The sequence below is a fragment of the Sceloporus occidentalis genome, unplaced genomic scaffold (assembly GCF_023333645.1).
Source record: "Sceloporus occidentalis isolate IW3139 unplaced genomic scaffold, rSceOcc1.0.p SCAF_17, whole genome shotgun sequence".
NCBI classification, from domain to species: domain Eukaryota; kingdom Metazoa; phylum Chordata; class Lepidosauria; order Squamata; family Phrynosomatidae; genus Sceloporus; species Sceloporus occidentalis.
In genome coordinates this window covers 8,749,643-8,764,351 of record NW_028316997.1, presented here as the reverse complement: position 1 = coordinate 8,764,351, position 14,709 = coordinate 8,749,643, and the positions used below count along the sequence as shown (strand labels likewise).

The window sequence follows — 14,709 nt, the reverse complement described above, 5'->3', positions numbered from 1 at the left end:
AGACTGCATTTTCTCCTAACAAATCTGCTGAACAGTTCCTAAAGCAAAAAGGTCTGTACTAAATGTTTTTGTTGGTAGCGGGTAAGCCATCCAACGAGAGTTAGATGTTGTTTGTCAGTAAGTGCTCAGAGAGCAAGGTTTTTCTTTTTGTTTGTTTTATTTATGTTTGTTTAAAGACCTTTTAATAAAAGGACTACAAGAATTCAGCCTTATGTGGTATTTCAAACCTTAAGACTGTGTGGTTACATGATCCCAGCTCACACTGCTTAAAAACTTAAAATGCAGGATTACATGGGAAAAAGTGTACACAATGTGAATATCTCAATTCACACTCGCCGGAATACAGTGACATTCAGTTTCTTTTAAAATGGAACTTTATTTTCTCTAATCATAACCTGCTTTCTCTAAATTTGCAATTACAGATCAGACAGTGAGCATGTAAAACAAACACCTGAGGCTAAGCGCATCATAACGTTTCACTACTCTCATCTCTAATGGATAATGGCTTGGAAACAACATTTGCCAAAACATATTTCTGTAATGTAACGCATTACATGTAGACCACAGACACTTACATTTTCTTTATCTCTGTATGCACAAGTGATGGGAGAAGTGATGGGAAACCCCACAAATCTAAAAAACCCCCCACAAATCTCATAATTACAGATTACAGGAATAGGAATCAACGCCAATGGGTTCTAGTGTAATACCAAAAAGGCAGAATGGCACATAACAATTTAGGCTTGCAGAAAGCCATCTTATCTCAGGCCTTTTTACAAAAAAAACCCTCTAGGTTCAGTCAATTATGATAAATAACTTGTTTAATTTAATTAAATAATTGACCTTCAAACCAAACTCCATGGCATTAAATGTTGTGTATCTAGTTTTGATCATTGTACATCATAAACTCAGCCTTCATTTGACGTTGTGCAACTTGTGACCAGGGCCGGCCCTACAATGGGGCCGACTGGGGCAATTGCCCCAGGCGGCACTTCAGAAGGGGCGGCACTTTGCCGCCCCAAGCGTTTTTTTTTTGTTTTTTTTTGAAGCGGAGGAGAGAGAGAGGGGCACCGAGTGATTTTCGCTTACCCGCTCGGCGCCCCTCTCTCTCTCCTCTGCGGCGAGTTTACCTGTTCGGTCTCGGTGCCGGCTTGTAATGCAGAGCGCTGGAAGTGACGTGAATTTCCGGCGCTCAGCATTACAAGCCGGCACCGTGGCAGCACAGGGAGACTCGCCGCAGGACTGTTTAAGGGTAAGTACCGGGGGGTAGATAATGCCGCCCCCCCCCGGCGTCGGCGGGGAGCGGCATTTTAAACTTCGCCCCAGGCGGCGTTAAGTCTTCGGCCGGCCCTGCTTGTGACGCTTGTTCAAGTTAGACCATTTAAAATAGCCATTGCCAAATTGCCACCTCACAATGCTAGTGTCACAATGAAGCTTCGTGAAACCTACAATGGTGGTCTTTAATCACAAAGTCACAAAAAAAGTATCTTAGACACATGTCCTGCTCCCTGCCCATTGCTTTTTTTAAATGGGGGTGTTTCCTGCATCAGCAGGAATGCCCCCAACATCAGGGGCCAGTCTTGGCTGCATCCCGCAAGGCAAGGCTCCAGGTAGCAGGAGCTCAGAAGTTCCCAGGTATGGGCCTATGTTTCATTTGGCCCTGTTTAGTTTTTTTGTTTTTTTTATTACCAAACGTTCCGTGTTTCTAAGATTGTTTGCATATGCAAGTGCCGAGAAATACACAAAAATGTATTCAACTGCATCATGGTTATGGAAATACCGCACATGCAAAAAAAATTTCATATAGAATTTTTGGAAGTTACCGGGCTCAAAATGGAATATCACGTACCCTTTTCTGTTAATTTTTAAAATTTTATTTTGTGAGGCATATGTCTCTTTTGGAGCTGTTTAACAGCCCACCAGCTCAAAATATCCCCACAAGTATATATTTTTGGATAGAAGATTGTCCAGGGCATTTCACTAGTAGCATTTGGACACTTTGGCAACCATTTGGTCACAATCCCTGGGAGCCGTAATGTTAAATTCATTGCTTTTTTTCTCCAACCTTTTTGTGTTTCTTAGGGTTGTTTGCACAGATTACATGAAACTGCAGATAAACACACTAAAATGTATTTAGTTGCATCTTCAGATAACAGAAATCCCCACTTGCATATTTTTTTGCATTACTTCTAAAATCGACAGAGCACTCTCATTTCACTGCACAGAATAGGCCAGGATAGGCACACAGAAAATAAAGAGCTAAATGACAATACACATTTACAAAACATATTTAGATAAAAATGACTCCTTGGATGTGTGTGATAGGAGTTGTATTGTAGAAATCAGCCCATTTCTAAGAAATTAAACTATTTATAAAATGTGAGTGTAGGGTGTTGTGATCTATTATATTGGGTTTTTTTGCAGGTCGGTTGTGTGGCTTAATGTCTGCTCCCCTGCTGCATGACAGTGGGGATCAGATTATTTCTCCTGTGTATCAGCTATCTGATCAATCTATAGAATCTATATATATATATAATCAACTGGAATCAACTGGCAATCTGTTGTTTTAACGTTTTATTATTTCTTTTTTACTTTTTTATGGCAGGTACTTTATTCAAGATGTTATATGTCTTCAATATAGTTGGGTTAAATATTACAGCGTATGATCATATGTTTTGTATATATGTAATTTGGGTGGCAACACTACAGCCAGAAATTTCACTTTATGGACACAAGGGGAGAAAACAGTTCCACTGGGTCCTAAAACTACCTACAAATGCTTTCATGTGTTAGCGTTATACTGTGCAACCCAGTATAATATTTTGTTTATAGTAACTAGGCACCCTCATATAACATCATATGTCAGCGCTCCATACTAGTAGATGATGTGAGCACAAGGAAATATGCATCTGTACCAGTAATCTATGGGAAAATATAGTCCAACCACAAAAGTTATGTATATATATATATATATATATTGTGACAGAAAGCAGGGGATGATAATGGAGGGAGTGTATATATCCCCTTATATTTTGCAGGGTGGTTACCCACAATAGGTTTTCTAGCCCCAGGGAGATGTACTGTTAATATTGGACTTATTAACGTCTGTTGTTATTTGTGTGTTTTGGGTCCCTGGGGTGGAGCATTTGGAGAGTAGGGTGGGCCAGTGCTCCACTCCACAGTTTATGAGCAGCCGAAGACCAGCAGGTGGGAATCCAGTCCGGAGATTATCGGATACTCTCCTAGTACTCACCTGGTTCCACTAATTAATGGGAGAGGCAGTTAAGTAGCCTCCTGGTCTCAGTGCAAGGGAGATCATTTGGCTCCCTGAGAGAGAGCTGCCAAAAACACTGACTGCTGCAATTATTGCATATATTGTGTTATTTTGTTTTGTTGGAACGGATAAGCCGTCCAACTGCAGTTAGGTTGGAGTAACTTGTATTAGTTAGTGCTCACAAGAGCGAGGCTTTTTTGTTTGATTTATTTATTTTCTGTTATGCCTGTGACGAAAAATAAAAACAGGCCCAGCCTTTTATTTTACCCTCCTCGTGTCTGAGCCGTCTCTGCAGCCTTGAAGACTGTGTGTAAGTAAAGATTCCCGGACAGAGTACCAAAGTGAAGGGGTATTCTGTCACAATATATACACACACAAAGAGTCAACACCATGTGTTGCTAACAATATTATTTGCATTTCAGTCTCCCATGCTTGAAGGAGGCTGAATCAGTAAGAATACTAATTATGCACAGCTGTGCATTACATGGTAAACTACAAAGCCAAAAATAAATTTTGGTGCAATTAATGTTTTACTTTAACATAATTAGTTCATATATTTAGTATGTATTAAAACAACTTTGGAGAGATAAACACAAACATGCTAATTTGATCAAGCTAGAATTAAATTGTAATTTCCGTATATGATTCATTCAGGACCAGGGTTTTTTTTTTATACCTTAAACCCAAGAGTCTTTTTGTGATTTTTAATGTATGTTTGTTAAATCACGATTCTCCTTTTAAAAATGTGATGTACCAAAACAAATTATTTAGCGTTTTGCTCAGGACAGGTAGAGTCTTCTTTTAGAATAAAAATACATAAATGTAGTTATTACATTTTTTATATGTTCAACAGGGCCACCCCCATACTTTACATTGTACCCCATAATATACATTCATTAATCACTCCTGTGTTGCAATGGCACGGTGTTGGCTAATCCAAGTTTACATTTAAAACTCTTTTGCAGTTATGTAAGCACATCTAGAAATGTCCTTGATTTCCATGAAAACAGCTAAATGACCCCAAACTGTTGAACGGTAGTAAATATATTATCTTGATAAAGGACTATGGTATCATCTGTATCATACCGTATTTGCTCTGAAAAATACCCCTCGTCTTTTAATCGGGGTCGTCTTATAATCAGACCTCAACTAGGTCTGACTATGAGACTAAGATTCAGATCCCCCACAGTGATGCAGGGGACCTGGATCCTCCTGCCCCCCCTCTCCTAACTAACTTCTGAGTCCCCGGTGCTTAGTCCGGGCAGCGTGTAGAGCTCTTCTCGATTCGCGATCAGCCAGCAGGGGGAATTTCTCATGTAGCAGAAGGGAGATGTCCCTGCCGCTAACAAATTCAGGGGATTCAAAGATATGCTAATATGGCACAAAAGCTCATGCCACTTAGGGGGTAAACCCCCTTTCAATAAGGGGTTAATATACAGGGGCTGTATGGGACATTAGGTTGCCCCTTTAACTTAAAGAGATTACACTTTTCATCACACAGTTTAGTAAATTTACTGGGAATCAAGCTGTAAAACAAGGCAATTGTACTCAACTATATAGCTACAATTTCCCTACAGTACTAATAAAACAATTAGTAGAAACACTGGATGAAAGCATAGGTTAACTAAATAACTTAAGGAAAAAAAACAGAACCCCAAAAGCATAATTAAAATCGTATTTGTACTGCTCATTTGATTATTTTGTATACCGATTTATTTCTGGTTCATTTTTCTAAACAGCATATTTTTAGTGGATGATGTATCATAGGGTAATACTTATAATGCCTCATTTGCTGAATGATATCAATAAACCAATCTTCCCTCTGCAAACATTTTCACTAACCCTAGCCATGTCTACAAAATCCTGCATTCACATACATTTACATGTAAGCATTTCACGAAGAATAAAAATTTCAATCATGAAGCACCAAACCCCATAAGTTTTAACTTTTCTTTCACATCTCAGTAGATTTAATATCCTCTTGTCCTATTATTTATGAGTTCACAAAGAAACCTGTTATTTCCTGTTATCTCCTCAATAAATAAGTGAAGCAGTGCATGATGCAAAGCTACGAGTCATTAATGAAATGGCCTACGAAATGGTCACAGTGTCTAGTCCTTGGAGCTTGCACAGCAGCTATTTGATGGAAGCTGCATCAGCACAGAAGAGTAATTGCATTCTGCATATTGATATATCCCACTTTCCTACACACACTACATGGTTTTTGAAGTGGTTTACATAAAACATGAGTAATCATGAAGAAAGCAGAAACACATATAAAAAAAAAAATGGAAAAAAAAGCCAACAAAGTAAATACCCAAGATTGATATTTTTATTAGCGGAAATAATGCAGCTTCTTCCAGATGGATACAAATTTAATTATTTAAAGAATATTATGCCTTCTATTGGCTACTTACTAAAGCAGACGTGTTGCCACTTTTTATTTTATACATATTGAGAAGAAGTACAAAAGGCTAAGCATGGTTAGGTTTGCAGGTGAATTGAAGTTTTCAACCAGTATAAACCTCTCATGCAAGCAGAGGTAAGTTTAACCCTTACATTGGCCCTTTATAGTGAAACGATCAAAAGTCACCTACAAACTTCTTTTTTTGGCAAATGCATCTGAAAGAAACAGATACCACAGACCCCAATCTAAAACCAGGAAAAAACAAGGTCTTAACATTTTTTCATAATTTAACTTAATGCTTGGATTCTTACAGACATCCAAACCATGCAAGCACAAAAAATGTTAACATGGCATTTTTTTTTATTTTTTTTTAATTGAGATACAGTGCCATGAAAACAATCTAAGTTAATTATGGCTAAAATATTAGCAGAAATTAAGTTTACTAACATGACTTTTCTAAAGCTATATTATTGTATACACTCCTGAAAAGCTATTTTCTAACCTGAATTGAAAGGAGAAAAAAAAAACGAGCTAAATATGTTAGTATATATCAAAGCTTTAATAAATTAGACATCACTGACAAGAACATGTCAATTTCACATCTGTTTTTAACGCAAGTAGTTAATTAGTATACAGTGAAACTGCTACACTAGGCTAAAAAAAATTACTCACGGCAGCTCAATTTATGGAAGCACAATTCTAGTGAATTTGATCTTAACTCAGCAGATATAACTCTGATAGTTTATTATACGCCAAGCTGCTCAAAGCTCCCATGATTTCTTGCCGACTTCAGTGAACTTGGTGTTAAATTGCTGCAAACTGATTCACGGCTATGTGTGATAAAAGCCCTTAACCTTACAACAACCAAAACGTGAAAATAAAAGATGAACCTTTGTAATATTAGACTTTCGTTCTACGTTTATGAATATACATTATCATCCACACTAGCAGAGATTGTTTGAAAATTTTCAGAACAATTAATTAAACAGTCATATCTTGGGAGCCATAATTAACATGAATACTGTTCAGCAGTGATTAATATCTGCATAAATAGGACCTCTTTATATATATATATATATTTTTTAGATATATACATACATACAGACACACACTAGATGGGCAAAATTATTGGGATACCTGTCCATTACACCAACAGGGACTTTTATGACACCACAGTCTAAAACCACATACATAATATATAGCAGGTTTCCCTGTTGCAGCTATAACAGCTTCCACTCTTCTGGAAAGGTTTTTCACAAGATTTCTGTGTTTCTGTGGGAATTCTGACCAATTCATCCAGTAGAATTAAGCATATGTGAGGTAAGGCATTGATGTTGGACAAGAAGCTGGAAGCATAGCATTGTCCAAAATATTGGTATGCTCGTATGGGGACATTTTGCACAATGCTATGCTTCCAACTTTGTGGGAACCGTTTGGGGAAGTCCCTTTTCTATTCCAGCATCACTGCGCTCCAGTCCACAAAGCAAGGTCCATAAAGCCATGGTTGGATGAGTTTGTTGTTGAAGATCTTGACTGGCCCACAGAGAGCCCTAACCTCAACCCCATCAAACACCTTTGGGATGAACTGAAGCAGAAATTGTGAGCCAAACCTTCTCATCCAACATCAGTGCCTGACCTCATAAATGCTGTACTGGATGAATGGGCAAAAAAGTCAACAGAAATTCACCAAAATCTTCCCAGAAGAGTCAAAGCTGTTCTAAGGTGGGGGGCAACTTCATATTAATGTCTATGTATTTAGAATGCTATGTCTTTAAAGTCCCTGTTGGTATAATGGTCAGGTGTCTGAACACTTTTGTCCATATAGTGTATATAATATTGAGGACTTATGAGTTAAATGTAACACATTAGTCTGTATACCAATTTATTTCTTCCGGTACTGGAACTTATTTTTAGCTCTAGTTTATAATAATATGAACATTTTCAGTAAAGTGAAAGTTTAAAGTTTGTTTTTTTATAGTGTCAAGTGTTGGAGTCCTGCCAAGAATCTTGGTCATGACAAACTGTCACCACATACACAGTAATACGTCAGTAAAAGTGTTTGCAGACAGATGCTGACTTGCATTGTGAGAAATATCATTTTCTTCAACGGATTTTTCTAATATGGGATATAATTGGCTCTTAAGATGATACATGTGCAAAGCGTGTGGTTTTGTTTTTAGGGTTTTAGATCCTAAAAATTGAGAAAATGCCAGAAAGGACTAGAGAAAATGCCTAAAGATTAATACTGCATAATAGACCTCTGTTTTTTTTAAAAAAAACCCAATACTTATGAGTTAAGTATTCAATAAAATCATGTAAATGTATTATTTTAACTACCTAAAATACTTTTTCAGACACTTGGGGCTAAATGTAGGTTTAGAGATTTCTATCCCAATATATGCAATGTTGAAACATGTCTCAAAAATAATTAATCATATAAAAACCTTGTAATGTTTCAGGAATTGAATTGCCCAGTGACACAAAAGTAGACACTAATTGGCTGTTGCCATAGAAATTAAAAAATCTTCTCTTTTGTCTTTATGTCTGTAAACATTCACAGAAAAGAATACAATGACAAGGGCTTACTTGTTTAATATGCTGCAGAAGGAAAGTAATGTTTTTCTTAATGGAACAGCACCTTTAATGTGGAACTCTATGGATGTACCTCTTCTGTGAATATTAGAAAGTCTGATTGCTGGCTGGATAAATCTGTACTGAACCTAAATGATTAAAGAACGTTCATACCTAGGAATTAAGTATTGGTTGCTCAAAGTTCATTCTTTTCTATTCCTCAAAGGAGGTGAAAAGGTTGTGAGGTTATCACAAAGGAGCAGGGATAGCCATGGATATTGGTGGGACTATCTCTGGTTAGACCATAAAGGAGTAGGAAATGAGGGGACAGTAATGACGACAGGGTAAAAGGGCTCATTGCCCAGGTGGCACTAGGAAAATGGATGGGCACAGCCAATCAGCCTTTTCCTGCCTCAAGATTGAAGACGTTAAGCTAGGCCCTCATGGAAGCAGTGTTTCACCAACTGCAGTTTTCATCCCTTGTCAACTGAATGGTTATGTAGAGCCTTGATATAAGCCTAGGTTACAAAGAAAAAGATTCCCTAAACTGGACTGTCATAAGAGACAAGTGTGTGAGCTATAAACAATAATATATAATACATCAGTAAAATTCAAAAATAGGAAATTATCTGTACTAAATCATAAAATCAAACAATATATTTAGACATAGTAAAACTATGTGTTTTAAGTCAACACTCCACAACTGCTAAGATCACCACTGGCAATGTCAGAGGGAGAATAAAGCATTACATGGTATTTGCATGTGCCAAACATCATTTAAGGTACTTAATTTAAGTACTATAATACTCATTCTTCCAGAATGAAAATAGATAAATAAATAAAGCCCCTATGTGACATAAAAGCTGCAATTCCTCATCTGTGATCCAGATATACTTGCCTTCGATTGGCTACTTAGTGTCAATGTGATATTGTCCATGCTTGTGCACAAGGGTCTAAACAGCGCTGGAGCTGACTGGCGGTAAGTATATCACACGCACAGAGATGTATTCAGCTGAACACTTCTCATACACCGAAACTAGCTGGGAGGTAGGCGAAGGGGCAAATACATTTGGAGGGGTTCTATAGAACCCCCCCCCCCATACATATGAAAGGGGGGGAAACCACATATAACATAGAGGGACCATGCAGCTATTGTAGTAAAGTGTATATGATGGCAGGAGTGTCAAGTTGATCTGTTACTTTTATCTATTACCTATGTGTTGACTAGTATTCCTTACACTAACACCTAAATACTATTATTTTTTTTCTTACCATAAGCAGGTGTTAATCACAATTATTATGAACAGGCCAGTCAATTACACATTAAAACAAAAGAAATTCAGAGCTGTACCTCTCATAAGACAGTTTCTTTTGATTAACAGTAATCAATGTATGGATTGGCTTGAGTTGCTGTAGATTGGACACATCTAAGCACTTCTTGTTATAAGCTTGCACATTAATTGTCAGATACAGTGAGCCAAAAGAACAAGAGTATGCATTTTGGAAATAATGTCAAACACTGTATAAAATATTTTTATATCCACCCAAAGTCTTTTATTCTCTAGATTTAATTACATATTAAGCATTACTGATAATTTACAATATTTTTGATTAGGGCTGTCATTTATTTCTACTGGGCTCCTACATAACACAAGACACGTTATTTCTAGCAGTTTAAGTTAAATTGGAATAATTACTGTCAATAGATACTCAAGCATATAGGTACCCCTTGCAGCCTGAAGCCCTGATAGGGGCTGCTACAAAAATTCCTGGAGCCATATTGTCATTTTGTCTGCGCAAGTCACGGAGTTAATTTTCACTTGTGTCAGAGGATATTGATGCTGGGAATAACTATTGGTCCCTTAGTAGTAGTTCCTGGACAGCTGACTTGAATGATGCTTGAAGGTTTGCTGAACCTAGGCACTTTTAAGGGAAAAAAAAACTGAACAACATTTACACGTGCTATCTTTAAAAATAAAATCTAACAACTTTGATCAACTAACTTTTTACATACAAAAGTAACATTTAAAAATAGGAAAAATTAATACCCCCACTGCAAAGGCAAGTAACGTTTTTATATACTTACCTTTCAAACCATAAGTTGTGTTCAGTAACAAAAAACACACAGGGCTCACAAACTTTTTACCCATAGATGTATTTCATACTATAGGCTTGTCTAAACACTCCTATATAGTCTTACACATGCTCTAAATTAATCTATTAAAGCACTTACAATTTCATATTACTCTTTAAATTAAAGCACCATCAAGCACCTACTCTGTCAACATACAAAAAATATGTATATCTGAATCAAGGTCTTGGAACCATTAATACCATTACAAGCCTATTTTCTTGTGAAACCTTCATGAACATTGCATGTGTGTTAGTGTCACTGGTCACCACTTGGGAATTAATTTTGAGCAGAATGTAATACAGACAAGGTAGCAGTTGGCTTCAATGACACAGAAGCCAACAATAAATAAATACCTGATCGCGGCTTCCTCATCCCAACAGTGCGTGACTGTTCTGGCATGTATCCTCTGAGGGATAAACTAGCTCTATAGGTGATAAACTGAGATAAGTAACTTTAAAATTCTTTTTGCAGAAGCTTTATTGCACTAAATCTGTATGCTAGTAAAAAAAAATCAGAGAAATGTGATTGTGGGTTCTGTTCATCCTAAATAGATTAATTTACCCAATATCTACTCTCTATCCTATAACTTTATTTTCTTAAAGCATGGCCTAAGTGCATTGCTATTTTCACAACAATTGCATTATTTAAGTGTACATCATATAAATTTTGAGCCCAACAAACAACTGTGTTTATGTAAAAGGATCAATTAAAAAACATAACAGTATTACTTTATAATCAAAAACCAGAAACAACAGTAAACCATGTTTTGTCTTTTTTTTAAGATTCAGCACCATGGATAGAGCCTATGTACATTAAAACAAAAAAGCGTATGACCTGTGAAACCAACATGATTGTTACGGTAACCACAAAGGTTTGTAACTTATCCGACTTAGTTGTGTATAATGCATAACATGACATTTGAGAAACAGGAGAATTAGTGACCCATCTCTTACTTAATTTTCATCAGCTTCTATGCTTTGGCTTCAAGTTCATGATGACACAATGAGATACCTTTCTTCTGGAATGTGGTAAATGCTTAAAGCTGTTACTACTAGAATACTAATGAATAGAAGATATAAATAACATTAATGGCACATATATCATTAAAGTTCAATTACTTTAAAATATAAACTTTTAATCTCAATACAAAAAACACATCTAAAAAAAAATAAATATAAAAACTAAAGCTACATCTAGTCTCTTAAAATATTATTTGTAAACTATTTCAGTGGGAATCGAAACACAAATTGGCAAAAAATAAAATAAAGAAATAATAAAGAAGGCTGCTGCATTTATTTTTTAAGACTTTTAAAGGGCTGCAGACTGTCTGGATATAATAAATGCCTATTGGGTTCAACTCGGTATTTAGCCTTATCTAATCGATCTCTCCAACCGGGTCTGTTACTGTTACCTTAACAAGGAATATGGTTTGCATCTTCAGCTATATTTAAACACACTCATATGATTCACATAATCTGATTTCCTTATTTAAGGTTTGAATTCTGAAGCTAACTGGATCAGTTGCAAAAGGACTCCTTGGAAATTAGAGCTGTAAAACCATTCCCCCAATCACAAAACAACATTCTGGTTTACTATTAATATATCTTTGACAGTGGAACACCAAATAGCAGAGATGCAATGCAGCCCAGTGGAATAAAATTGTGGAGATTACAGTCATAGATCTGAAAAATTCCCAATGTGTGCTGCAAAATTAAAGCGGATTTTCTAATCATGGAAAATATATGTTTGGTGCACACATTGCATTCAATACCTTCATCATAAGTCACTGAAAAATCACACAAACGAATACAAGGATCAATATTGTGCTCTATAAAATGGAACTACATGTTTTAATTATTATGAATATTGTTGTTTAAACAGGAACAGGTATAAATCATTTATTTTCATGGCACTTAAAGGTTAAAATATAATGCATACTGTAGTATCATATATTAAATAAATAAGCCAGCTAAAAATCACCAGGAGAGTTTGGTAACTGCTCTGCAATGAGGACGGGCATCCATGAAGCAATGAACTCAGTCAACCTTTGCCTCTGGACCACTATTGCAAAGAACAAAGCAACAGAGGTGACAATCTTATAACGCATAAGCTCTGATTTGGAGACAAACCCTCATGCAAAATTCTCATATCACATATTCACATATCCTTATCAATAACCACAATGTAAAAGATAAAAATATTTAAATTGTAGATTTAACTTACTTTCAGAATTGTGCAAATATTTGATGAGTTACTTGAAAGGCAACCTGTCAACAATCTGAACTAACGCTGTATCGGAACTCTCCTACAACCAACACCATCATTGAAGCGTAAATTGATTGCCCAATATTGTACACATAGTTTGAATAAATGTTGATTGACAGATGCCTAAAAACCCCTCTTCAATTGGCATTAGACCTTCCCAATTAAAGTGCCACTTACCGTGCCACCAAATTTCAAAACTGATACTTCACAATGACGTTTAACCAATATATTGAAAAAGAGACATCTTCCATAGCATCATTGTTTCACAACTAATACTAACTAGCTGTTATACGTTGTATGTAAGGATTCTGGTTTTGTTTTTTTTTGTTCTCTCAATAACATTCAAACAATCAATGTTGTACATCACTGAACACAAGTGTGTCTCTCTTCCAACTGGTAGATCAGATAGAAGATTAATTAAGACAAAGTCTCTCTATGTGCATAAGAGCAAAGAACACAGCAATTAGACCTAACTCAGTTCACAAGTTTTGCAACCATTATAAAAACTAATCAAAACTAAAGTTTCACTTGAAAACTGCTTTTAAGTTATTTAAGGAGATTTTGTTCCAGGATACTACACAAGCACTTGCCACTGGAAATCTAATGTTTATGTGTCACACTTCAATCAAGCTTGAAGGACACACAGTATTGATAGTCATCAGCTAAGGACTGTTGCATATTATTTTCAACTGTCTCCTCGTAGCCATTTTTCACTTACTACACAGACATGACTTACCCCAGGGTTGTCATGGTAACTATGGTGTACCAGAATGCGGCGGGAATGCTAGTGAACTTGCTGTTCATTGATCCTTTTTCTGCGTAAAACATGACGGTGGCAAAGATGATGATGGCCATGGTTAGAGAGAAAAGCAGAAAGCCCAGCTCAGAAGCACAGCTCTTTAGGGTGTAACCTAAAATCCGAAGGCCCTGGGAGTGGCGAGAGAACTTAAAGATCCGGAAAACTCTGAATACCCTCAATGTGACGAATGCGCCACTAACGTCCTCGTTGTTTGTCATCACCAGGGCAATGTAATATGGCATAATGGCCACCACATCAATGATACTCATCACACTTCGGACAAAGCGATATCGGCTCGGAGCTGCCACTAAACGTAACAGGTACTCTACGGTAAAGATCATTACGCATGCTGTATCCAAGCAGAAGAAGGCCATGACATAACGCTCCCCACAGGGCAATTCACGCATGGAACCAGGCATTGTGCCACATGGTACTGTCTCCACTACGTTGGCGATAACAGAGACTGCAATAAAGAATCCAGTTACGTAGTAAAAGACCAAGGCTAATGTACTTGTGTGTGGATTCTCAAAGGCTCGCCACATTTTCTGGCGAACTGACATTGGGGGTAGTGGTCCCTCTGCCTTATTGTCATTTTCTGCATCATCTAATATTCTCTCTGCATTTTCCCTCCGGCGGTCCTTATACTCCTCATAGCAGCAGTCACCAACAATCTCAGGTATAATGCCAAAAAAGGCAAGTTCCTCATCATATGCTGCAATGCATTCATGGCGTGGATAATGCAATCGACCTGTGCGATAAAAGTTAAGAATGTGGCGAAAAATGTCTGGGTCCCTATCAAAGAAATATTCTCCCGTATCCTGATTGAAAAAGAAATCACGCTCAGTGCTGCCGAGCAAAGTGTCCGGGTAACGCTCTAGTGTGTTTCGCCACGTCTGAAAGCGGGTGCCGCTCACGTTTAGCACAATCAAGGTGTCCTGGGACCTCTTTCTCTCCCCATGGGGAGGAGGTGGCATAGGACCTGTGGCCACCGGCATCCAACCAATGGCAGCTGCCCTGGCGAAGGGAAGCCATGCTGCTACTCCAGCTGCCATACTCACAGTCCTTAGTTGTATTCCTTTGTCTGGAAAGTAGCAGAATAAACCACCCTAGCGAACAGGTCCTGGTTTGGAATTTCAGCTTTACTATTACAAAAATATATGTATCATTGAAAAAGACAGAATCAAAAAACAAGCAGCTCTTGCAGATGCTCCCAGTTGAGTGGTGTTGTGTCTCCAGGTCACAAATCCACATGTCCCAAC

The 14,709-nt window shown here is 37.3% G+C and overlaps 1 protein-coding gene across 3 annotated transcripts in view; it reads right to left on the bottom strand.

Annotated features, from left to right (window-relative positions):
* LOC149302809 (A-type voltage-gated potassium channel KCND2-like) overlaps positions 1–14,502 on the bottom strand; it is a 155,845-nt gene extending 141,343 nt beyond the window's left edge. For all 3 annotated transcript variants that reach the window (XM_089482069.1, XM_089482070.1, XM_089482068.1), the window contains exon 1: positions 13,388–14,502. In XM_089482069.1, coding sequence (XP_089338195.1) covers positions 13,388–14,502 — 1,115 coding nt within the window. The remainder of the gene's footprint in view (positions 1–13,387) is intronic.
* Positions 14,503–14,709: the final 207 nt, after the last annotated feature.